We start from the raw sequence: 26,458 nt of genomic DNA, 5'->3' as shown, positions 1-26,458 counted from the left end.
AGGCAGTTGTAGAGAGCAATAAGGTCTCCCCTCAGCCTCCTCTTCTCCAGGCTAAACAACCCCAGCTCTCTCAGCCGCTCCTCGTAAGACTTGTTATCATCTCCAAAGAACGATCAACATCTGGAAAAGCAATGTTTGAAAGGAAAAATGTGTGGGGCTGGATGGGCTTTAAGGCCCCTTCCAACCAAACCATTCCATGATTCTGTGGCTCCCTCAGTTCTTTTCGATCCACACTCCCCCTCCCCGCAGAGCTCTGCTCCCGCTCCCTCAGCCACGGAGCCCACACCTCGCTCGAGGAGCACAAACCCTCGCTCCCCGGGCTGGGTGCCGCCCCTGCCCGCCTCCGAGCGCCCCTCCACCCTCCGCCCCTGCGGCTCCGCGCCTCGGACGGGCCCCGCTGTCCCCGCCCGGCCGGGCGGAGCTGGGGCCGCGCAGGGAGCGGGCGCCGAGAGTGCCGCCATGGCGCAGCGGCGAGCGGGGGCCGTGGCCGCCATCCGGCTGTGCAACCCGCCCGTCAACGCGCTCAGGTAACGGGAGCGGAGCGGCTCCGCTGTCCCGGGGTGCTCCGCTGCCCCGGGGTGCTCCGCTGCCCGGGGCGCCCCATGCTTCGGGTGGAAAGGGATCTTTAAAACTACCGGCAGGGACACCTCCCGCTGGACCCGGTTGCGTCGAGCCCCATCCAGCCTGGCCTTGAGCGCCTCCAGGGACGGGGCAGCCAGGGAACCTCAGCGCCCTGCCTAAACTCTCATTCTCAATCTCCGTTCCTTCAGCTGAAAATCCTTCCCCTCGTCCTATCCCTGCCCTCCCTGATCAAGAGCCCCTCCACAGCTCTCCTGGAGCTCCTGTCAGTGCTGGAAGCTGCTCTAAGGTCTCCTCACAGCCTTCTCTTTTACAGGCTGAACAGCCTCAGCTCGCCCAGCCTGTCCAGCCCTTGGATCCTCTCCTTGCCTTCCTCTGCTTTTCCATTTTCCTTCACTACTAGGGCTCTTCTTAGCGCTGTCGGTCTCAGCGGTCCATACTCGCTCTCTGCTCCCCTGGAAGCTGTTTCAAACCTGCGTGCGTTTCCCTTCCCCAAACATTAGCAGTTCTGCCCTTTCACCCTGTGCTTGGGAGCTCACAGGTGAAAGGCAGCATTGCCTCTCGGCTCCGCACCTGCTCCAGGCATTCCGTCCCTCGAGCCAAGTCCCTGTGCAGCCAAGAGGGCGCGAGCTCAGGGCAAAGGGTTTTGTGGATGCAGACATGGTTCAAGAAGAAGAGCTGGCACCGGGATTAAACCACAGCCAAGGCTCTCAGAAGCTAAGGCAGCTCATTTGCCTTGTAAAAATGAGTACGGAATTCACCTCTGGATACTGATCTTGGTCAAGAAAGGCCCCAAGTGATCTCAGACCCAAGCCAGTGAAAAACCGAGTCAAACACCAGTCTGTAGGAGCCCCTGGCATTTTAGCTTTCCATGTGTTTTGGAAAGAACACACGTGCTTTTTGACTTTACATCATTTGCAATAAGGTGTGTGGTTTAGTTCCTCTAGTTCCGAGTGGCACAGAGACCATTTTTAAGCTGCTGTAGCTGAAGAGCTGTTCTGTAACGAGTCTGGTGTCTATTCAGTGTGTATTCACAAGCCAAAAGAACGCACTGCAATCTTGTGAACCAGGAGGTTGGTTTAAAAGGAGCTGAAGGAGGCAAGTTAGAGCATGAATAGGAAACACAGCCTGCTGTAGCAAGCTGAGTTGCTCTGCAGTGACGGGCAGTGCTCGCTGGTTTGTTGCAATACATTGAAAAGCAGCCTGAGGTTATTTTCATGTGGACAGAAAATGAGTCATGAGAAAACAAACTTGGAATGACCTAATGAGGTTAGATGGACTTGACATGCAGGACTGCCAGAGCTGCAGGGTGCAAGACATCCCTTGGACCTCCTGTACCAAGACCAGCCTAAGAAAACTTTCAGTCTGTGCCCACAGTAAACCTGCCATCCTTACCACAAAAACAAAACACAGATAAATGCTTAAGGAACCTTAAGCCTGCCTCTTTTGCAAAGCACTTCAGAAAACCCAAAGCTGCCTCCTGATTTTGATCAGCAACCACATTCACCTGCACAACAGCCTCTTCAGGACTGGCCCCTGCCTCTGCTGCCCTTTACTCTGCCCCTCCGTGCCCACAGGGTACAGCTCTGTCAGACCAAAGGTAACTGATTGTCCCGTCTCCATCCTCAGAAGTGAAGGTAATAAGACTGAATCAAGAGTGGAGGCTGGATTGTTGTTGTTCGGGCTTGAGATTTTGGTTTTTTAACATTCCTAGAAGCCCAGGTAAGACTCTTCAGCCACCAAGTGATCCAGTAAAAGCCTGCATGGCTTGATGAAAAAGGAAAAGTTTGGGGATTTTAAGAAGTGGAAAGCTGACTGAAATGTGGAGACCAAGAAAGCCCATAAAACATGACAGGAGAGATGCAAACTGGAAATTAGGACTAAAGAAAAATAGAGTAGATCAAGGCATACTAAAAAACAATAGCAAAACGTTCCTTAGATTAAAATATACAACCCAGGACAAGCTTACAGCATGCTGACCTCAGAACTAGCAGTTACAGCTCATGGAAGGGATTCTTACCTTGGGCAGTTCTGTGAAATCATCAGCTTGATGTGCTGGCGCAGCCCAGGAGGCCCACAAAACACTGGGTACCATCAGGATGTCTGTAGAAAACAAAGCAGAGTGCATGACTTTTCTGCAATGTAAAACATCTGAATTGTGTGTAGTTCTCGATTTTGCATTTGCAGGAGGGTAAGGGGTGATCCAGAAAGGGACAGAAAAAGAGAGAAAAAGACTGTTGGAGAAGGTGGTCAAGGTTTATGAAATTGTAAAGAAAGGAAATAAATTCTGAAATCCTGCAACAGCTGAATTAGGGGCATTTGATTGAACTAGGAGATTGCTTTAAAATAGATACTAGAGAGCCTGCTGCTGCAGGAGTCTGTGGAGGCAGATGGATCCGAGGATCAGAAAGGGGTTAGGCAAATTCACGGACAGCAGGTGTATAAAAGGGGTGCTAAAAAGAACGTGTGTAGACATGCATAGCAACATCCCCTGTGCAGGGACTGTGGATGCTGGGGGAAGTGCAAGGGCGAAGGACCAGACCTGCATGTTCTCCATAAACAGCATTTTCTGCTGCTGGATTTGGGTCTTGCTCCTTTAAAGGTGACTGAGTCAATTTTCAGGAGATCCTTAAACTACTTTTCTTTCTCTTTTTTTTTTTTTCTTTTTTTTTGAAGACTTAAGTCCCCATTCACAAACGCTAGCTAAAATCTGCAATTATTAAGGTAAACAATAAACCCTTGTTACAAATCCAGCACATCATCACTGCAATGAGTTTATGCCAAGGAGAGGTAAGCTGGCATGGTGACCTCCACGAATATTCTCTTCCCCTGGTGCGCATGTGTTCTTTAACAGCACCTGCTGTGTGTTTCTGAAACCTGGGATGCTGAATCATCTTGGCAGAATCACTTCTCTTGCTGTCAAAATTGCACACGTGGTGGAGCTGACTGCGCAGCATGGGATTAAGTGTTGATTGGAATGCACGGCGTAAATTTTTGCATTGTTACCGTTAAATGAATGGCAGTGTCACAGTAATGAAGAACTTGTGCAAATTATGATGACTTTTTGTTTCCTTAATGCTCTGGCTGTTTGAAGTTGTGATACTCTTGAGTATTTTTGTCATTTTGCTATTGTACATTTTACTACAATGCTTTCATCAAAAATTACATCTTTTAGTACTAGTGATGATATACGAGTTACAAAGCAAGGCAGCCTCTGTGTTGGACTGTAACATATCCCGAGGCAAACTTCCCACTCCATCTTAGAAAAGCAAGAAACTGCAATGAGCCTGATATTTCTTTTTTTTTATCCCACAAACAAAAAAATACTCCCACTAGGAAAAAATTGCATGGAAGGAGAAGAAATATTTATGCAAGAGCAAAAATAATTTCTCTTGGTTCAATACAGGTCATGTAGGTGTAGAACTATGATTTTGTGGCAGCCTTGATGATTAATTTTGCTTCTGGTAGGAGAATGTTGTAAGTGCTAAGCACTTGTAACTCATTTCCTACATAAAATCCTGAACCTTTCTGTTTAATGCAGGCAAACCTTTGCTGGGGCATTTTGCATCTGCTGATCACGTGCCTGTTGGAGACACAGAAACGCTTTGATTGCTTCTTTCCTGCTCCTGAGAAAGAATCATGCCGTTTTTCTACACAATATTTTCAAATCCATAATTTAACGTTTGTTTGGAATCCTAGTACACAGTTTTTGCCGTTTTTTGCACCATGATTTGTAAAGTGTTATGACATTTCATAAAGGTTTTCCCTGCCCATGGCAGGGGCGTTAGAACTAGATGATCTTTAAGGTCCCTTCCAAACCCAAACTATTCTATGATTTAATCTTCCAGCACAAAGTGAATTTGGTATTTCTGTGGCCTGACTCTCCAGTGACGTAAAACTCGACTTCTGAGAGCAGCGAGCACTGGGTGCAGCCTGTGGGTCCTCCTCAAATAGCAGCAGCTGTAGCACTTGATATTCCAAAGGGAGTGAGATAAACCCCAATTTTATTACATATTTTTTCTTACATAATATGAAATAATCTATTAAAATTGGCAAGGCTGTCACGTTCTGCTACATGGAACTATGCACGCTGGAAGGACCTTTGCAGAGTCACCTGATAGTTTTTCTTTGTCATCACCAATTTATTCTCATTTTAATTTTCAGCTTTCAGAACCATCATTAATGTCAGAGTTGCCTTTGAAGTCTGGATGAGGCGATCGGTACATAACCAGCTGTTCTGTCTCCAAAACCAACACGTTTCCCAGTCTGTGCTTGCCAGGTTTCAGGGCTCTCACTGGCCCTTCTGGGTAGCAGAGCCTTATTCAGGCAGCAGCCCCTCTTGGAGACCCCTTAGACAGACCCCAACTCTCTGCTCAGCAACAGCCCAGATTCATAGGCTTTGCTAAGAGCTTCTCTGAACTGATGGTTTGGAAGGAGGAGCATGCAGAGGTTGGCTGGTGGGAATCACACAGTTGGCTTACAGCACTGTGTCTGCTCCCCTAGTTTGCCTTTTCAGTCTTTACCACTTCAGTGCTGCAAGCTGCTGCCTTATATAAATGTGATATCCTGCCCTGGGCGCAGCAAGAAGCATTACACGGTGATCCTTTTTTTCATCTCCTTTATGGCAAGCTGTCTTTTTAAGTGAAATGCCCTCAAATGTATTGAAAACCATGCACAAACTGAGTCTGCATCAGGCCTTTAAGGTGGGGAGGCACTGGCTCAGGTTGCCGGGAGGAGTCATGGCTGCTCCATCCCTAGAGATGTTCAAGGCCGAGCTGGATCGGGCTTGGAGCAACCTGATCCAGTGGGAGGTGACCCTGCCTATGGCAGGGGGGTTGGAACTGGATGGGCTTTGAGGTTCTTCCCAACCCAAATCATTCCATGATTCTATGGTTCTCTCAGTTCTTTTCAACTCACACTCCTCCACCTGACATCAGCCAAGCTCACATGTGAAACAGCTGGCAGTTTGGAGAAGGTCCAGGACCAGAAACTGTATTTATATGGGATGGGTGGGCATGTCCGATACTCCTTTGAGTGTTGCTCCAGCCTCCAACCATTGTGGCTCAGACTTTCTGAATTGGAGGCATCATCTACATATACACATGCACACAGAAAAGCCTGTCTCACAAACTATATGTACACTTATATACTTACAAGTGCACATATACAAATGTATTTTAGCATCTAAATTATACACACACACACAATTTGTGTTAATATTTATATTAATTAAATGTTAATGCTTCTATTTTTACCTACTATTGCTGTCCTCTAAAGCAGACTTTACTCTCCATGCCCACACACACACAATTTACTCCTACGTGTCAGATGCCAAGCGGGCATACAGCCAGGCCAGGTGTTTTTCAAATATCTGATTTGTAAATATGCTATTTAGAATTTTACTGTTCTGTTTTGAAGTTCTTGATTAATTCTTTGCTGGCCACATTTACTGCTTCTGTTTGTGGAAATGTGTTCAGATGAGACAAAAGAAGAAATTCTACTTAGTGTTTTAAGCTCAAATTCACTTTGACGGGATCCCACACAGGTTTAAATCTGGACCTGTGTGCAGATCTTGGCAAGGTGAAAGCGCTCTAATTATCAGCACAGTATGAACTCTGTTTCAGGTATTTGAAAGAGAGGTTTTTTATCCCTGGAGCTCATTTCCCCTTTTGAGAAGTTCTTAGATTGTCAGTGGCTTAACATTAATGACATTTAAATTATGCTAAACTGTTTTCCTAAAAATCTGAATGTTTAATTCATAAAGGCATTTTCAAAAGAATATCTCCCTGTGCTGCTCACTTTGGAAACAGCAATATCGTAGCCACAATAAGACTCTCCAGGCAGTGAGTGACAGGGCAGCAGTTATAAGCTTGTTGGATTTTGGCACTTGCCCTTGAAGCAAGAGGGAGAACGGATTCATCCAGAGAGGCAGTGGTGGAAGAGAGGCTGAAAGATAGACCTGCTTGGGCTTATAGCTCATTTTCACTGGGGCGCTTGGCATTGGTTTTCGTAACACAGACCTCTTGGGGACGTAATGTGACTCACTGAATCTCTAACTTATTTCAGTTTGCCGGTTCTCCGGGCATTAGAGGATGGACTGAAGAAAGCGGATGCAGATCCTTCCGTGAAAGCCATTATGATTTGTGGTGACAATGGGAAATTCAGTGCAGGTGAGACATTTTTCTTTAAACAGTAAAGGCAAAAGAGAAAATTCTTTCCATGTACCATGTCTGAATTTTCTCTGCCTCATAACACTGCTGATGAAAGTCAGTGAAGCAGCCACAAGACAGTGGGCTTTTGCTGTTCTGCTATCTTGACATGGGACATATGACAAATTGGACTGTCCAGGCCAAAAACAAGATGGAATGTTCATGCTGAAATGGGGGGCAGCTGCTCATCCCCCTGACATGCTGGTGCCTCCGTACTCTCTGTGCCTTTGACGTGTAAAATCCCTGGCCCACCAAGTGGTCCGGTGTATGGGACATAACTGGGGTGGGGCAGGCGTGAATAACATACCTTCTCCAGTTGTAGAAATCTGGGAAGCTAGGGGAATTTCTGTAGAGCTCTACATTGATTCTTAGTTGTAACATACGCTTAATTGTTGTGTTTCTTTCAAACTAAACCACGTGTGTCTGCAAACTTCTGTAGTAAATGCACGATTGTTACAGTTATAATGTATTTCTGTACTTAGCCTTCCTCTGAGCAATCTGAATTGGCTCAAGGAGCCAGGGTTTCTTGAAAGTAATCCCCAAAGAGGCCTATTCCTGTTAACCACTCTCCTGCCAGCAGCCTGCTCTGCAAGGACTTCATTGTCTGTGAGCAGCTATGTTCCAAAGCACAGGCAGAAGGACCATTCCATTCGTAGAATCATAGAAGTACCAGGTTGGAAAAGATCTTTGAGATCATCAAATCCAACCTTACCTGTCCACTACTAAACCAGATCCCTGAGCACTTCATCTACCCTCTTTTAAACAGCCCCAGGGATGGTGACTCAACCACCTTCCTGGGCAGCCTCTGCCAGTGTCCAATAACCCTTTCAGTGAAGAAATTTTTCCTGATGTCCAATCTGAACCTCCCGTGGAACAACTTGAGACCATTTCCTCTCATCCTATTGTCTGTTATTTGGCTGAAGAGACCAACACTCGCGTCACTACAGCCCCTTTTCAGGCAGTTGCAGGCAGTGATGAGGTATCCCCTCAGCCTCCTTTTCTCCAGGCTTAACAACCCCAGTTCCTTCAGCCGCTCCTCGTAAGACTTGTTCTCCAGCCCCTTCCTCAGCTCCATTCTCTTCTCTGGACATGTTCCAGCCCCTCAATGTTTGTCTCATAGTGAGGGACCCAAAACTAAACACAGGATTCGAGGAGTGGCCTCACCAATGCCAAGTAAAAGGGCAAAATCACTTCCCTGGACCTGCTGGCCACGCTGTTTCTGATACAGGACAAGATGCCGTTGGCCTTCTTGGCCACCTGGGCCACTGCTGGCTCATGTTCAGTCACAGTCAACCAACATCCCCAGGTCCTTCTCTGCCAGGCAGCTTTCCAGCCACTCTTCCCCTAGTCTGTAGCTGCACAGGGTTGTTGCATCCCAAGTGCAGGACTCATCACTTGGCCTTGTTGAACCTCATCCCATTGATCCAGCCTGTTCAGATCCCTCTGCAGAGCCTCCCTACCCTCAAGCAGATCAACACTTCGTCCCAGCTCAGTGCCATCCACAAATTTACTAAGAGTGCATGCAATGCCCTCAGTCACTGCCTTCCCACCTAATTCATCTTCAACTCTTTGTGCTAACTCAGGAGCTGACATTCGAGGATTTTCTTCTTCAAAGAGAGATGGTGGTGCCTTGGGCCCTATCGTCTCTCTCATAGAAAGGAGCAAGAAGCCTGTGGTGGCTGCCATTGAAGGCGTTGCCTTTGGCGGAGGCCTTGAGGTGGCCCTTGGCTGTCACTATCGGATTGCACACGTGAAGGTAACATGGTGTGAGCTAGAGAGGCTGGTGAAAGCAGCATGAGCCGTGTGCATATGGCCATGGCCGGGGGGGAGGCTGCTCCTAGAGAGCAGTGGGTCAGCACGCCTTTCCTGGGATCATCTGCCTGGAGGAGGAGGAGGGGGGTTGTAGCTATGCGATGCAAGTCTGGGTGCTCGGACGTTCTTCCCCTACACCAACCCCCTTGACATGGCTTTATAAATCTTACTAAATAACTAATTTCAAGTCATTTCTAAATGTGAAAATTATTTGTAACTAGGAGAATAAGATGGCTGCATAGAAACTTCAGTAACCAAATATTAATTTGCCCTGGTCTCAGTAGCTATTATCTATATTCTGATCTTACTGGCTCGGGCAGCACGACTTCCTTTTTACTACTCATTTTTCAACCCTCAGCTCTGTGAACATTGCATTTCTTTCTGCTAGTGACCTAGTTTGAATAGGTAGTTGAAACTCAGCTAGCATGAAGCACTTACAGTTTGATTCCCTGTGAGCTCTGGTTCCTCAGGGAGCACTCTGACCATAAAACAGCTTTAAGACTCTTCTAAAGAATGATCAGATTTTTTTTCTTGAATCCCCTCCCTCAAGATTCAGGAATGGTGAGCTGCTTTTAGTAGTACCTGGTCACCCCTCCCTTTGGCAGTGACGCAACAGCGTGGGTTGCTATAACAGCATAGAAGGGTGTTCCACATCACCCTATACACCACCTGAGCTGGGTGCCTTAAATACTGGTCTTAAAATGATCCAGATCTTATAAGAGCTCCATGGGAAAAGCACAGACCTTAAACTTTTCATTTTTTTTTCCAGTAAGGTAAAAAAACAGACTAGATCAAAAGAAGACAGAGCAACCCACCCCCCTGCTGTGCCAGGCTTCCCTGGCATAACCTGTCTAAATGTCAAGTGCAGCAAGAGCTGTTTGAAGGAAGATGAGGGAATAGTTCAGTACATAAGTGGTACAGGTTCTCCTTCACTAAATTTCCAGGAATTAGAGCTAAGAGGTAGCAGTTAGATCAGAGAGTGCCTTCCGGCATTTGGTAGCAACTGCTTGAAAGCATTCGTTTACAAATGTCAGTCTGGGGGATGCTGGTGGCCCTGAAGCTCTCCTCCAGTGCAGAGCCAACACACATGCATCCACTGAAGGGTCATAGAATTATTAAGGTTGGAAAAGACCTCTAAGCTCATCCTGTCCAACCGTCTCAGCCCAGCAGCCCTGTGCCAACTGAACCACGTCCCAAAGTGCCACTTTTACACGTTTTCTGAACACCACCAGGGATGGGGACTCCACCACTTCCTGGACAGCCTGTGCCAATGCTTCACCACTCTTTCTGTAAAGAAATTTTTCCTAATATCCAATCTAAACGTCCCCTACATGATGCATGTTCTGTTGTTCCTGTGCATTCGTACTCAAGGTCTTGAAATGGTTGAGTGGGCTTTTATCTTAAATGTCTTACATGGCAAAAAGCAAGGATGAAGTTTGTGTGGAGGCTTTGAAGCTTCCTGGAGGAGCAACATGCGAACTGTGTCTGCTTGCCTTTCCACTATTCTACTCAGTTTATAATTATCAGTCTTGCTAATCTGATTTGTTATTGAATTTTACTTCATTTTAGGCGCAGATGGGTTTACCAGAGGTCACCATTGGGTTACTTCCAGGTGCAGAAGGCACTCAGCGACTACCCCGACTGATCGGGGTACCAGCCGCTCTGGATATAATCACTACAGGTAAAGTAATGTGTCTTGGCCTCGCTCCGTAGATAAGAATATCGCACTGAGTCATACTACCAGCTTGGTGTAAGAAACATGAATCTCTTTTACCTCTGTAGGCGCTTGGGTTGGAATTCCTCTTGCCTCCACTAGTGGTGGGCTAAAAAAAATGACACAGATGCATCTGAGGGATGTAGTTAGTAATTCATTTTATGAATCTGATAATGAGTGTGTCTCAGATTTGAAGCCAGCTGCACACAAGTCATTTCATCAGATGGAAAGGAGTGAAATTGCCCACCATGCCCCTCTGTAGTCACTTTATTTCTCTTTTTGTCACAGGAAGACATGTTTCAGCAAATGAAGCACTGAAGCTGGGCTTGGTTGATGAAGTTGTGGAAGAAAACACAGTTGAAGCAGTAATTCGCTTGGCAAATAAAGTGATCGGTGAGGAATGAATTGTAGCAATGCCAAGAAATAATTGGTGATATTTCAGGGCTGGAGGGAGTCAGAACAAAGCCCACCAGTTTGTTCCAATTTATATGTTCCATTCATTGGGTTTTGGCATCCGTATGAGATAGAATTAATTGCAGAACTTGTTCTCTGCTGTACGAAGTGAAAAATTCAGATGCTGGAGAGCTGCAGAAATTCAAGTGCGGATTTGGAGAACATATCAGGTCCTCTTGCTTCTTAATTATATATCCAAACTTACATCCTCCCCTAGGCTGCTGCACTCCACTGATTCTTGGGAGTATGTGCTCTTTTTCCATAGATAGTTTTGGATCACTGCTGGTATTGCATGTATTCTGGTTGCACATCAGTAAATGCTGATCAAAAATAACTAATAATAATGGAGGGCCTGGCACATCCTCAGCCCAAGGTAATGATCTATGAGTCTGTGAGTGACTCTGTCCCTAATCCTTTAGCTGCTATGCACAAAAATGGCCTGTGGAGGTGGGAGTGATAGAGATTTATTTTTTTTTTTCCCCCACCTTAGAAATAGCAGAATCTAATTCACTGGAGTTAACACAGAAGAACATTCCTTGTGCAGCATGAGGAGCGTTCCCTTAAGAGAAAACAGTGTATTTTTCCACTGCTGACCTCCTTGCATCTTTGGAAACAGACCACTGACTTCCATCAGGAGTTCATTTGGAGCTCTGTCATAGAGACGCATGGAAGGTAGCAGGAAACCCTTTCTGCTTTGCTCACATGGCCTTCGTAGGCAATGCTTTTCCAAGCTGTGGGGCTGCTTCTGCAGCTCACTACAAACAAGGCTTGCTCTTCTTCGTAGGAGTGCTTCCCCTGTGCTAGGAGTTGAAGCAGCTTAAGCTTTGTCCTGGAGGACTGTGCACTATATTTTTAAGATAGTTCAATGAACAGGCTGTTCTTAAAGATCAGTGTCTTGTATGCTTCACAGACTTATTCCATGACAGACCTTGTGTTGACAATTGTGAAATCCAGCTTGGCCTTAGAGGAGAGCCTCAGGAATGAATCATTGAGCACAGTGTTCCTCAGTGTAACTTGCTGTCTTGGAACTTAAGTCGGCTACCATGACTGGCAGATTCTGCTTCTGTAGCTTCATCTTAATTGGAAATTGTCACTGCTAAGGAAAATTTCTCGAAAAACTGTATAAGCTTACTAGGATCCTGGCTGGATGTTCAGCAGGTAACCTGTCCCGAGCTCTCATTGTTCATGGCAGTTAACCCAGTAAAAATGACTAATGTTATTGAAGGTGTTGCACATTACACTATATACCAACTCCAAAACTTCAAAAATGCTTTCAGACTCTTTCCTATGGCTTTACTGGCATTTCCAGTACAGGCTTTAACAGTGAAAATACTGAAACATCAGTTAATCTGTTTCTTTCCTGCTTGAAAAATTTCTCATTAGACCTTGCAGAAGGCCATGAGAAGTTTTAATGCCCCATTTAGCCTCAGGTTAGCTGATACTCAGAGATTGGCATTTCTTAGAAGGAGTAGACAGGAGCAAAATCCTTGGAGACAAGGAGAATGTTCTTTCAATAAGTGTGCTTGATAATCTCAGCACTAATTTAAAGATGCATTACATCACTTGTCCACCTGATGGCATCTCAGAATTGAAAAATTGCTGTAATTGCTTGTGGCAGGCAGTGATGTGCAGCTTACCCTGCCCACCTCTTGCTGGCCTGCTGTTGCCTTCCTCAGTGGGCAGAGAAGGACCAAGCTGCTGTTTCTCTGTACAGACTGCTTCTTTGAGGCTCTCCTCTTCTTTGATCATCCCCCATCTAACCACATCTGCTGGCTGACCTGTATCATCTTGCCTACACGAAAGCCGGGAAGGGGCTTCTTATCAGGGAGTACAGGGATAGCACAAGGGGGAATGGTTTTAAGTTGAAAGAGGGGAGATTTAGATGAGATCTTGAAGAAGAAATGTTTTCCTATGAGGATGAGGAGGCCCTGGCACAGGTTGCCCAGAGAAATCGTGGGTGCCCCATCCCTGGAGGTGTTCAAGGCCAGGTTGGATCAGGCTTTGAGCAACACAATCCAGTGGCACAGGGGTTGGAACTGGATGATCTTTAAGATCCCTTTCAACCCAAACCATTCTACGCTTCTATGGTCTTCTCAGAGCATAAAAGTGTTTTATGGCTCTACAGTAAAGCACCAAAGAGCTAAGCAAAATCAGTTCAATTTAGACTAGTTCAGTGTGAAAGATGATGATGAGTTTGACTGTTAGCCACCAGGAGTAACTGTGGAGGAAGCACATGTCTTCCAAGTCTACTAAAGCCCAAAGGAGTAACAGGCCCTGCTGTTAGGAAATTGCATTCATTAAACAGAGGCTGTTGGGAAAAGGCTTTCAGTTACATTAGGCAGAACGTCAAGCAAAGTGCCCCACAGTCAGATTTTCACAAACTCAGCCTAGTTGGGCTAGCACTGCCTTATGCACGTGGAGTCCCATAATGTCCTGAGCGTTTACAACTGGGGGGATGAATTGGGGTTATTTTGCTTTGAATAGCACAGTATTGAATACTACATACTTACATGCTGCTTTTGCTGATAGAAATTTTATAGTTTTGATCTGTTCTTTGTGCCACTTGGACCACAAGCCCTGGTAAAACAAAACAGGTATCAGTGCTGCTCCTGTGCATGGATGTGCTTCCCTGCAGCACTGATGTCTGATACTGTTCATGACGTTCCTGCTGCTTGGATTTCAGAAATCAAACTGCAAGTGTCCCACACTGATCTTTTCGTCCCAGGTCTGGATTCAGATCATTTTTTCTTGTTCATAAGCATGCCGCTGATTCTTATTAGCATCGCAGAGGCAAAGAGGCTGCATGGAGATGCTGTAGAAATGCTCAACAGGACCCTCAGTAGAGTTGCTTTTCTTTGTCATTCTGAGGAACCGTCTCCTGTCCCTCATCAGAATTTATGCTTACAAGTAGTTCCCAGTAGTATTCCTTTTTTACTAGTCCTTCCCACATCAGAGATGTCGCATTAAGTCCTTTGATCTGCCCAGTTTTGGCCTGCTAGCCATCAGATCTGCTTTCTGGGACAAACCTTAGGTTTTTTCTTGTGATGAAATGAAACCCGCTATTTATGTCCTAAATAAAGGATTGTGGATAAAGAGCATTTCTGGGTTAAAAACATACATTGAGGGGAGAAAGAAAGGATTTCAAAATAAAGGAACATTATCCTGGCTAAATCCTGCAATACTGGCAGATACAAACTATATTCAGATTCAGTGTGAAAACATTATGGACTCTTGATTAAAAGGGAAGCTACTTGCACTGTGAGTGTTCATCTTGGTGTTCTCTAAAAGGTTTAATTTAAAAGCCTGACCTATGGAGACCATTATTTCAGGAAATCAGTGTTTTAATTCATCCCGGGCACTCATGTTTCCATTTCTCAAACATTGCTCTGTCTTTGGAGAAGAGGTGTAGTCAGGACTTGTTCTTTGGGCAGCTATGATTGCAGTGCTGCCATATTCCTGGCTCCTGCATCATATCATTTCCCACTTTTGAGCCTCCTGCTGATGTGCTGGCACTTTCCCAACTCGGACCACAGGAAGAGGAAATAGGAGCTGGATGCAATATCACCACCTGTGAGGGAAGCAGGCCTCTATGGCAGAGCTCGTATGAGAGAAGCTCGGGCAATGATTGCTATGGTCCAGAGAACTTCTCAGGATGAGGTTCTTGTTCGAGGGGGGCCCTTGGCCATCCAGCCTTGATGGCAGTGCATAGCATCACTACACAATTAACAGTCTGGATGTGGCTCTGATGACAAAAGGCTCTGTGAAAATGCTGGAATATTAATGGAATACATCCTTGATTTCTGATCTTGTTCCTCCACAGTCTTGAGGAGAAGGCTTCGGAGAGACCTTATTGCTCTCTACAAGTACCCGAAAGGCAGTTGCAGTGAGGTGGGCGTCAGTCTTTTCTCTGCAGTAAAAAGCAATAGGATGAGAGGAAGTGGCCTCAAGTTGCACCAGCAGAGGTTTAGGTTGAGTATTAGGAAAAAGTTTTTTACAGAAAGAATATTGAAGCACTGGCACAGACTGCCCAGGGTGGAGGAGTCACAATCCCCAGAGATGTTCAACATGTAGAGGTGGCACTTCAGGACACAGCTTAGCAGGCACAGTGGTGTTGAGCTGATGGTTGGACTGGATGATCTTAGAGGTCTTTCCCAACCTTAATGATTGTATGATTAAGAGCATAGGGGCATCCTGAGCATGGACAGATTAGAGAACTCCCAGCAGGCACCAAGGTTTGTACTTCCAAAGAGGATGGCGAGGATTTTGGCATCTGAAATATAACTAACTTCTCTCAATTAAAATCCTTTCTAGGTATCACCATAGCAACCTCTGTCTGTAATGAGCCTCATGTATTTGTGTGGCTGCTTGATCCACCCCTCGCTGACACAGAGCCATGAACTCTGCCTTGTTATTCATTTGCTCCCCAACTCACGCTGTGTGAGCCGTCCTCTTGGTTAGGCCCAAAGCAAATAGAGGGACTCCTGCTGTCAAGGAAGAACTGGAGGCAGGATGTATTTCCCATCTCTCATAAATGCCTGGGCCTGGACGCTGGCTGGAGTGCATCAGGCTAGCAAAGTCAACTAGGCACAGAATACTAAGCAATACTGGAGAAAATCTTTAGTACTGACACTTATAGAAAGAATTATGTGAGTGTGACGGCCAGGACTGTGGAGTAAGAAAAGTGGAGAAGTCAAGATGCTCTGTAGCTGAGGAAAAGGAGGAGATAATTACTTCTTTGAAATTGAAATCTTGCTTTTTTTGAAGTCTGAGAAGGGGCTTGAAAAATTGCAATTGTCAGAGCAAGCAGAAAGCTAAAGAGAAATGTCAGACACTTCAGTTCTAGACCCTGATTACTGTGCTACGCAAGCCCTAATGCAGTGTGCTTAGGATGAACAGAGGTAGACTGCATTCAAAATCTATGTAGAAAGGGGTGAAAGTCTGCAGTCTTGCAGATATCGATGCTTTGTTCTGTAACTCCATTTTTTTCTACCCTCAGGCCAGCCCTTGGGACCCCGCAGGCTCAGCCTGAAGCCAGTTCCAAAACTGCCCCACATGGACTCATTTCTCAAGGAGGCTTTTGTGAAGGTGAAGAAACAGACCCGTGGGTTCCTGGCTCCAGAGCTGTGCTTCCAGGCAGTCAGAGCTGCCACAGAGCTGCCCTTTGCAGATGGAGTTCGGAAGGAGCGAGAGCTGTTTAACATCCTGCTGACATCAGGCCAGGCCCAAGCACTGCAGTACGCTTTCTTTGCGGAGAGAGCAGTGCAGAAGTGGACAACACCCAGAGGAGCTTCATGGAAAAATGCTTCCCCTCAGCCCATCCACAAAGCAGCTGTGATAGGTAAGGGAATGAAAAAGCTGTCGCATTTTCCAACTCTGCAGCTACAGCTGAAGGGGAGCTGGATGAATAGGATGACTATAATCAAGTTTTACTCATGACCGAGGGCTGAAGTGGGATTCCCTATCAGTCACTTGCTGAAGTCACTGGTACCCAGCACAGGCAAAGAGACTCGACACCCATAGGGACATGCAAGGAGGGAGGTTGTCACTGATTTAGTAAGCTCAGAAATTCAGATGGCAAGTCATAGAATCATGGAATGGTTTGGGTTGGAAGGAACCTCAAAGCCCATCCAATTCCACCTCCCCTGCCATGGGCAGGGACACCTCCCACTGGATTGGGGTGCTCAAATCCCCATCCAGCCTGGCCTTGAACGCCTCCAGGTAGGGCAGCCACCAGTTCTCTGGGCAACCTGTAAAATCCACTAGATTGTTTGCTGGTGCCACCTCTTTCTTTGGAAGAATAACTTCCTCTCACTTAAGAGACAGCTTCATTTGTGGACCATAAGCAGCCTGTTCCCTTTAACTAGTGCTGTGTTAAGTCCTGTCTTTCTTCCATATTGTAAGTAGGTTTGCATGAAATTCTCCTCCTCCTGGTCTAGTTCAGTACTGCAAGTGCATGTGCACAGACTCACTCCAGGATATATTAATACAAAAATGTTTTGATAGCTGTATTTTAAGAAGATTTCATCTCACTGGGATCCACTCCTGCCATTTTGTAGCCCAGCAAGATAATGCCTTCATTAATTTTTCATAAGAGCAATTTAAATAAAACCTTTGATGCACTGCTGAGAGTTTTAAAAAGTATCTTTCAGCTCTGCCTGTTGATTATAACACTCAAAAATTGCTAGACAAGTAATGGAGCACTTGGAAAACATCCATTCTGTTTCAGAGATAGCTCACCAGATCAGCATTGCTCCTCCCTAGGTGCTCCTCAGGCCTCTTGTGCTGTGCAATATGAGCTCTCCGAAAGCTCATTTCAGGCCATAGAAACACCTTTTGTGGAAGTTCCCTTCTTTTTGTTAGCTGCCATGCCATAATTTTAATGAAAATTATTTTTAAACATTGATCCACAAACCTTATGAGGAGGACCCGTAGCTGTTACAGCATCCAATTAAAGTGACATGAATTATTGCTGAGTTTACTGTGTGGCTCAAAGAGCATAGTACTTTGGGCATACATGATCCCAACCAGGTCAGTCCTGCAGCGTGTGCTTTGGCAGAGTTGAGGGAATGACCTAGTGGCTAGAATGGGAGTTCTTTGCTACATACTGATAAATCATGCTAGAATAATACATTTGTAAAGTCACCTTTGCAGTCGGTTTGGCCAGAAGGGCTGTTTAGATCTGATCTGCTTGTTTTGGTGCTGTAACTGAGCTGGAGGGAATTCTAAGGACAAATGCAATCTCTGTTTGAAAGTTTCTACTAGAAACATAATCCATCTCATTTCCAAGCCAAACCAGCTGGGCCAAATCTCCCATCTGTTGGATCAAGTAGTTACAACTCACCTCCAGACAGGTTTCTGACTCCTGGTTTGAAATTGCCCCAATTTCTGCCCCAAGTTTCAGTGGTTTTGTAGCTGGCTACAGACAATGCTAAAGTTACCCCCTGCTTTTTTTCAGGGTAAACTAAGTGCTTTGATACTTTTGCTGCAGAGCACAATCCGTCACGCTCTGCTCATTTCATTACTCTGACCTTCCCCTAGTTTTTCAACACTTCATAAAGCACGCAGAGCCAAAGTGGGAACAGCATTACAGGAGTGATTGTGCTAAGACCAGGTACCAAGATGTTTCTTTCTTGCTTCTGCTTAGTTTGCTCAAGGTAACAGCCAGCTTTCATTAGCCATATTCAACACATTCTGCTAATTAGCATCCGTGCCCCAAGGATGGGGAGCCAATGGCAATAACACCTCCCAGGGGACAGAACCACCAAATTGTGGAGGCTGGAAGACACCTCTGAATGTCATCTTATCCAACCCCCTTGCTCAAGCAGGGCCTCCAAGAGCCAGTTGCCCAGGATGATGTCCAGACAAATTTTGAGTATCTCCAAGGATGAAGGCTTACAAGCTCTCCGGGCAGCCTGTGCCAGCGCTCAGTCAGCCCCACAGTAAAAAGTGTTTTCTTATGTTTGGATGGAACCTCTTGCGTTTCAGTTTGTGTCCATTGCCTCTGGTCCTGTCGCCAGGACCCACTGAAAAGAGTCAAACTCCATCTTTTTTACACCTTTTCCTCAAGTATCAAGATTTGATGATATCTCCTCAAGACATCTCTAGGCTGGAGTCACAGCTCTCAGCTTTTCCTCATACAACAAACGCTCCATTCCTTTAATCATTTTAGCAGCACTTCACTGAACTCACTCTGGTAGCTCCATCTCTCTCTTGTACGAGGTACAGAGCTGGACACTGTGCTCCAGGTATGGCCTCAGCACTGCTGAACAGAGGGGAAGGATTACTTCCCTACCCCTGCCAGCCACTCTCTTCCCAGTGCAGCCCAGCAAGCCATTAGCCCACATATTACTGCTCGTAGTCAACTTGGTGTCCAGCAGGACCCCCAGATCTTTTTCTGCAGAGCTGCATTCCAGCCAGTCACGCCCCAGCATATACGACAGACCAGACCTCCCCACGTGCAGGACTTTCTACTTCCCACACTGAACTCCGTTAAGTTCCTATTAAGTCCTTTCTCCCTCCAGACAGCAGCACAACCCCCCAGTATATCAGTTATGTACAGTACCTGAGCAAGGCAGGCAGGGCAGACCCAGAAATCATGGTGAGAATCCACTCGAAGTCCAACTGGTCAAGTGAAGTTCACACGGTGATACAGCTCTGAAGTCAAGTTGGGAAGCCAGGCTGAGATCAGAGTATCCACAGCCCAGAACAGCCATGACTGGAAACAAAAATCCTCCAAGACAGCTTAGGAAAGGAGGTAATGCCCAGGGCTGAGCTTAAATAGGGGCTCTGAGGCCTACAGGGACTGGGTGTGGGTAGGGGCTCCAGCTGGTCAGGGTTAGCTTACCAGCACACCTGGAGCCATAACACCTACCACTACTCCTAGTGCCTTCTCTGAGTCACTGCTGCTGTCAATACAGCCCCGCAGCCCACAATTATAGCTTGTTTTTTTTTTATGCTAGTTTTTCACCTTACACTTTGTTTGATAAGCGACATCTGTTTTGGAGGTTATTGATCACTCTTTTTAACTCTGAATCCCACCACTCAAGACAGGCATGCCAACACAATTCTATTTTTTTCTTTTAAGCTGCTGTAACCACATTCTCCAGCCAGTACCATGCTGTACAGTATTGCATAATTTCCAGTTCTTGATCTTAAGTACATCCTTGCAGCATCAGAAATCAAAATCTTAGGGGTGATTTTTGAGGGATTGACACCTTCTAAACTAGTGCTGCTCATCCATGTAAGTATGGAGTCTATATAGATGATCCAAGGTGTTTCTATTTGCGCTGCAGAGAGGAGGGAAGTCAGAGCAGGATCTTGCATCCATTTTGGACGGTCAGAGGTCATGCAGCCCCTGGTTTCCAATAGATAGAGTGGTGCTGTTTCACACACTAAAACTGTGTTGCACTATGCTGCTTCTGCTTCGCTGTTTTATTGCTGCATGATGGGAAGCAACCAAGATGATCACTCTGACTTCTCCTCCAGTCCCTTTTCCATAGGCACAGAGGACCTTTAGGGTATGGAAGCAGTGCCATGCCCCAAGGAGCCTTGCTTTGTAGCCTGTCCAATATTAGCAGGAACTTGGAGAGAGCTGACATGTTGCTTGCTGACCATGAATTAATGTAGAGTGAACATCAGGGATGATCTGTCATTTCTGTGGGCATGCTTGACAGGTAGCATTGCTGATGAACTGGCCATCATTCCCATGCAGTCCTGCTTGCAGTTTGTTTGTGGAAAGACTCATGGAGGGGCAACGCCCAGCTCTGTGGGATCCATCCTGCTTTTGGCCAAGCTCTCCATGGCTGTCTTCATCCACAGGCAGTGTCACCTATTTCCTTTGTTCCTGCTTGCTCTGAACTCTTGGCTGCCAGCTCTTTCCACTTTCTCTGGCTCCTTGTCACCCAGAAAAGAGTTCATCCCTGTCCCTTCTGCAGTCCTCCCATAGCTTCCCGCTTGCCTTGAGTATCACATTATTTCTGCTTGAAATTAATACCCTGAAACAGTTAGATAAAGAAGCTCCAGACTGCAGCCATCTGCCACCACCAATTGCTCATTGTTGTTTTTAACAGGAAAGCTGGAACAGTCTCTCTATATTTTTAGCAATCAATAAAGTATTATTTCCATTTCCTGGCATTTTAAAGTCCAAATTCTTTATAGTTCAGAATATTTTCCACTGACCTGTATTTATCCAGAATGTGTGACTGTACATTATTGCTTTGTACATATTTCAAGTTCATTTGTTTTGAAATTTGTTTTTAAAGTCCTTCCATTAATTTTGCATGATTTTTCATATTTTAAGTACCTTGTGACAGATCAATAATTAACAGTCATTATTCAGTCAGCTTTCCCAGCAAATGGATTTGTCATATCCATATTTGGCCTGAAATTGCATGGGTTCAAGTGTAGTTTTATTTATATGCCAAAGCCACGTTTCACAACAAAGACCAGAAGCAAGATGCCCAGGCACTCTGAGGCAGATTCCAGTCTTCTTTTGAAAGCTGGTAAATTCTTGGGTGTGAAAGTTGGTAACACAGCTCTGAAAAGAGTCCCCTGCGTGGAAACTAAGAATGTAAGGTTTTCTTATGGCTTGGGGGAAGTGAAAACACTATTGAGGACGAAAAAGGAACATACAGTAAAAATTGAGTAGTAGTTCCTAGCTGTGTTTTGGTCTGTGTGAGCTGAGCTGAGCATATAGCATTTCCCTTTCTCTTTCTTCTACAGCCTTCCACGCATAAAAGGCCCAATGATTCCCTACCATTTTTTTAGCTCTAATATATTCTTCCTCAAGATCACGAGGAAGATCTCAGAAATGCTTCTTTCCCTGCTAGATAGCCACATCTCTCCTTAGTTTTATAGCCTGGCTTTAGAAAACATTTCCAGGGGAGTCGTGCTGTGCAAGCTCTAATGTAACAAAACCCTTGGGGCTTTCATTACTTTCTCTGCCAGCTTCATTAAACATCATTTCATACAGGCCACTGAAGAGTTATGTAGTGAGTTGAGAGACAGCTTTTCTAGGTCAGAAACAAGCTTGGCAAGCTCATATCTTATCTGTAAGCCTGTTCCCGTGGCCTAGAAAGTGAAGAATTACAAGCATGTATGCCTGTTTGTCGTGGGATGGCTAAAACCCAGATGGGAGTACTTGTACTACATGTAGACGGAAGCAAATGGGGGAAGCGGCTGATACCACTGCAGAACTTCCCTTGAGATGAAGGCTGGAGAACCTCTGCTCATGGAAGAGGTTTTGATTTAGGAAGAAGCCACGTGTTCATATTGTGAGAGAACTGCTGGGGTTTCAGTCATGAGACTGGACCAAGTGCCAGGTCCCGCACTTCAGTCACAACAAGCCCAGGCAACACTCCAGAAAAAGTGGCTGGAAAGCTGCTGGGTGAAAAAGGACCTGGGAGTGCTGGTCCACAGCAGTTGAACATGAGCTAGCAGTGGCCCAGGTAGCCAAGAAGGCCAACAGCATCCTGGCTTGGATCAGCCATGGGGTGGCCAGAAGGAATAAGACAGAGATCACCCCCCTGTACTCAGCACTGGTGGGGCCACACCTCAAATCCTGGCTTCAGTTTTGGGCCCCGCAGTGCAAGAAAGGCATTGAGGGGCTGGAACGTGTCCAGAGAAGGGAACAGAGCTCGGGAAGGAGCTGGAGCCCAGGAGTTAAGGGAGCAGTGAGGGACCTGGAGCTGTTTAGCCTAGAGAAGAGGAGGCTGAGGGAAGACCTCATCGCTCCCTACAATTACCAGAAAGAAGGTTTTACTGAAATGGGTGCTGGTCTCTCAAGTCACAAGACAAGACGAAATGGCCACAAGTAGTGCCAGAGGAGGTTTAGATAAGATACTAGGAAAAAATTCTTTACTGAAAGAGTTGTGAAGCACTGGCACAGGCTGATGATCTTAGAGGTCCTTTCCAACCTTAATGATTCTGTGATTCTATGATTCTGTGATTCTTTGAAGCTGAGTGGGCCAAGAGTTAATAAGGCCCAGGATGTGCATTATTAGAGCTTGGAAATTCTAGGGAAAAATCTTGCAAAAAGGAAGTGACAAAGAGGGAGCGATTTTGAATGGCTTGATGTCTAAAGACAGCCTTAAAGACAGGGCCAGGCTTGATGGATCTGCAGGAGGTGAGGACTGACCCTCCTGCACTGTCTGAGAAGAAAGCAGTTTGTGTGGCTCACCACAGACAAGGGAAAATCTGCCTCTAACTGTCCCTGCCACCATATCCAAGCCCCTGAGTTCTGAGCACAGTGGGAGGAGCTGCCTGTGTATAGGGTTTTTCAATCAGTAAACCGTGGACACTGAAATACCAAGAACTGATTCATGTTGTTCTAGTTTCATTTTCAAATTAGCTTTTCATAGTACTCGATTATGAAGTAGCAAATCTGATTTCCTAGAAATCCCCTTCAGCGTTTGCTTGGTAATGCAATGGTCTATAGGCAGGCTGCCAGACAGTGATTCCTGTCTTCTTATGGCTAAGCAGGAGATGTTTTAAATGTCTTATGTGTACACGAGCTGAGGGTGGACAGCACGAAACCAAGGGTCTGCAGCTTGCAGGAAAAACATACTATGTTGTTTGACCTTGTTTGCTGGAACTTGTTTAAATGGTGACATAATTTCAGCTCTTCTTTACAAAGCTGCTTTAGAGAAATTTTTTAATCCCCTTGTTTCTGCTTATTTGTTTAGCTGACTTTCATTTGTAAACCTGGGATTAAAAAAAATCATTTTTACAGAATTATGACAGACCTGTACTTTGTCTAGTTGTTGCTTTATTTAGGATATTAATAATCCTTCCATTAAGATGCTCTGCACTTTTAAAGCTGGTAAAATAGTGCTGACCTTCTCTTACTAGTTTGTATTAATGTAGCCCAAAAAGCTTCCATCTTGGGAAACCGGGATAAATAGCGTGGGTTGTATATCATAGGAAAGTGTAAGCGTGCAGCCTTATTTAGAGTAAAGAGGGCAGAGCTGGTGGGAGGGCTCAGAAAGAGGAAAGGGCTGTGAGCTTGTAGTAGTATATGTATGGATCTTGGAGGAAAAGAAACCACATCTGGAATGAGTGTTCATTTAGGGAATTCTGGGCAAGAAGAACATGAATAATTCCATGGTTGGACAAGGAAGACCGTGTCTTCAAGAATCTGCAAAGTTAGGAATGGCCTTTATTGCAGGACTTTTGAGAGTTCCCAGTGGGCAGAGATGCCAAATGTAAAGTATGAAGGGCAAGCAAAAGGCTACAGATGTTCCAGAGTCGTTAAAAAGGAGATGAGAGATGTTGAAATATGTATTCAGAATGCTGTGTTATTTCCATCCCATTTGACCCAGTAATGAGATGCTAGAGATACTTGAGGCAAAGTTTAGAGAAGATCCATGTCCAAGATCAGCTGAATTTGTTTGTTTCAGAGATAACACAATGAAGTGCAGAGGGAGAAGAGGAAGGAGACAAAGAGGAAGCTCGGAAGGAGGAGGAAAACCCATTTGTCTGAGTTTTGCTGGTGTCAGAATCTCCATGTGGGGTGTGTTTGCTTACATTAATATTCTGCAAGCACCCATGAAGGACCATCTCACAGGAACAGAGAGGTGCTGATACCCTTGGGGTAAAGCTTGCCTGTTAGAAGTTGCTAACAGGTTGAAGCTGAAACTCTGATTTCCTGTCTTTGATCCTGGAGAAATGCAAGGAAATGGAAGTGATTAATTGTAACATTTTCTATTCATAGTCTCTGATTCTGTCTCACTTTTATCCCTAGGGTTGGGAACAATGGGCCGAGGCATTGTGACTTCTCTGGTTAAGGCTAACATACCTGTTGTAGCCCTGGAACAGAATGTGGAGCATTTGAACACAGGAAGAAAAGCTGTCATGCTCCTGTTGGAACGTGAGGCTACGAAAATGGAGCAGGGTGCCCAACCCCTGGATTTCCATAATCCTGCACGTCTCCAGTTCACTGTGGACTTGGACATGTTGCGGGATACAGATCTAGTTATTGAGGCTGTGTTTGAGAACATGGCACTGAAGAAGGAATTATTCCACAAGCTATCAAGAATCTGCAAGCCAGAGGCCTTTCTGTGTACAAACACATCAGCCCTGAACATCGATGAAATCGCTTCTGCCACCAGCCGCCCACAGCAGGTCATCGGCACACACTTCTTCTCCCCTGCACACGTGATGAGGCTGTTAGAAATCATCTATGGGCGTCACACATCCCCCACCACCATTGCCACTGCCATGCAGCTAGCCAAAGCACTGAAGAAAGTTGGAGTGGTGGTAGGGAATTGTTTTGGGTTTGTTGGGAATCGAATGATGTTTCCATATGTACAACAGGCAGTTTTCCTTTTGGAGGAAGGAAGCAGACCAGAAGTCGTAGATCAGGTTCTTGAAGATTTTGGGTTTAAGATAGGACCTTTCCGAATGTCAGATCTCGCTGGTCTGGATGTGGGCTGGAGGTCTCGAAAGGGTCAGGGTCTCACTGGAGCCTCACTGCCTCCTGGAACGCCTGCGCGCCAGCGGCACGGCCATCGCTACAGCCCCCTGCCTGATCTTCTGTGTGAGAATGGCAGGTTTGGCCAGAAAAATGGAAAAGGCTGGTATCAATACGAGAAGGCTGGAGGCAGGACAGCCAAGCCAGATCCGTGGATTCACAACTTCCTGGCCCAGTACAGAGATGCCCATCACATCAAAACCCGCTTGATAGACCAGGAGGAAATCCTAGAGCGGTGTTTGTTTCCCCTCATCAATGAAGGGTTTGCCATCTTAGCTGAGGGAATAGCATCAGGCCCAGAACACCTGGATGTAATTTATATCAATGGCTATGGGTGGCCAAAGCACAAGGGTGGCCCCATGTTCTATGCTTCCACCATTGGGCTCCCTTGCATTCTGGCTAAGCTGCAGGAATACTCCAAAGCCCACCCTGATGTTCCTGGGCTACGACCCAATGCCTTTCTGAAAAAGCTGGTAGCTGTGGGGAACCCTCCCATCAAAGAGTGGATGTCCTGCCTCAGCCAGCAAAACAACAAGCTGTGATTTCACTGATGCCTGCTATCTAAGCTCAGTGGAGGCTGATCTCATGAAACAGGTGCTGTAATTGCACTTCTTCCAATCAAAACTAAAGTCCTTCCTGGGCCTTTGCAGAGAATAACTTTGCCCGATGATTGATCTGGGTCTCGCTGCTGGAAAGCTCTGCCATCACCCACCCTTCCTGCCACCAGCCTTCCCCACCTCCTTTCCATGTTGCTGTGTAAAGAAACCTCTCGTTTTGCCCTGCCTTCAGGTCTTCAGAGCTGTACATCTCTTCCAGTGTGTCTTTGGGGAAGGGAGGGAGCATCCACAGCCCACAACGCCAACCAGGAGGCAAGAGAGAGTTGGTCACAGTTCGCTCAAGACTGGATCTACCAGATCCTGCCTTCAATCAGTTTGTTCAGGCCTTTCCTGCGCAGCCCTTCTCTGCTGGATTCCCTGACTCGCCCAAAGCTGGAGCCTGCTCCCTTCCCGCTGCCGGGGGAGCGATGGCTTGAGGGGCACAGCACCTTTCAGAGGTGAAGTTAAATGAATTGGAGACGGCAGGTTTCAGGTTTGAGCAGAGAGCAGGGGCAGGGCTGGTCCCGTCCCTCCTTCCTGCTGCAAAGGAGATTTTAGTAAAAGACAGGATAGCTACAAACACTTTGACCTCACTATCCTGCTCAGTGGTGTTGGCTCCTGACTGCCCTTCTGCATCCAGGCTCTGTCCTCTGTTATCATTATCCCCACCCAGCTTTGTCTGAACAGAAACATCTTCGGACATTTAAGTATGAATGCGCATTGCCACTGCTCCCCTGCCTACCACTACCAGGTTTTGGAGCTCAGTGTGCTCTAATTGATCAGATTGAAGCCTGGCCTGGCATTTACTGGTTTTCACATGGGCAGAGGGCACACTGAGAAGCACATGGCTCAAGAACTGTGTAGGCAGGAATATTGGTGCAGGCACGCATGGAGGAGGCAGACCTCTAGCACAGAGCAGAGAGAGAGTGGGCCAAACCTGCTCCAGGCTTGATGCTTTGGAACAAAGTCTTCTATTTCTTGTGTCTACGGAATATATCTTCTATTCTGATGTGGGGAATAGATTGGTCTGGGTCTTCGCTCAAGAAGATTATCATTATATGTCTAGCTTTTGCTTTTTATTTTAATAAAAGTGTTTGGATGTCTAATGATAGATTGCATGATATAT

At 46.0% G+C, this 26,458-nt stretch overlaps 1 protein-coding gene across 3 annotated transcripts; it reads left to right on the top strand.

Moving 5' to 3' along the window:
- Positions 1–370: 370 nt before the first annotated feature.
- EHHADH (enoyl-CoA hydratase and 3-hydroxyacyl CoA dehydrogenase) lies at positions 371–26,458 on the top strand. Of its 3 annotated transcripts, none has more exons than XM_009568947.2 (7): positions 371–527; positions 6,646–6,749; positions 8,372–8,544; positions 10,170–10,281; positions 10,603–10,707; positions 15,764–16,105; positions 24,008–26,458. In XM_009568947.2, exons 1-7 carry the CDS (start codon positions 460–462, stop codon positions 25,276–25,278), a joined length of 2,175 nt encoding a protein of 724 aa, XP_009567242.2. In that variant the 5' UTR covers positions 371–459; the 3' UTR covers positions 25,279–26,458. The 3 variants fall into 3 exon arrangements, with proteins under 3 accessions (XP_009567242.2, XP_053930697.1, XP_053930694.1); XM_054074719.1 differs by lacking the exon at positions 371–527 and adding an exon at positions 3,351–3,369; XM_054074722.1 differs by lacking the exon at positions 8,372–8,544.

This window comes from Cuculus canorus, chromosome 9 (genome assembly GCF_017976375.1).
Source record: "Cuculus canorus isolate bCucCan1 chromosome 9, bCucCan1.pri, whole genome shotgun sequence".
NCBI classification, from domain to species: Eukaryota; Metazoa; Chordata; class Aves; order Cuculiformes; family Cuculidae; genus Cuculus; species Cuculus canorus.
This window is presented reverse-complemented; position numbering and strand designations above follow the sequence as displayed.

What these genes read in the sequence shown, in the direction of transcription:
- EHHADH (XM_009568947.2), top strand. Translation starts at nt 460, where the DNA reads ATGGCGCAGCGGCGAGCGGGGGCCGTGGCCGCCATCCGGCTGTGCAAC. An exon ending in CCGCCCGTCAACGCGCTCAG is followed by an intron (nt 528 to 6,645) that starts GTAACGGGAGCG and finishes AACTTATTTCAG; the next exon opens with TTTGCCGGTTCTCCGGGCAT. An exon ending in CTTGGCAAATAAAGTGATCG is followed by an intron (nt 10,708 to 15,763) that starts GTGAGGAATGAA and finishes TTCTACCCTCAG; the next exon opens with GCCAGCCCTTGGGACCCCGC.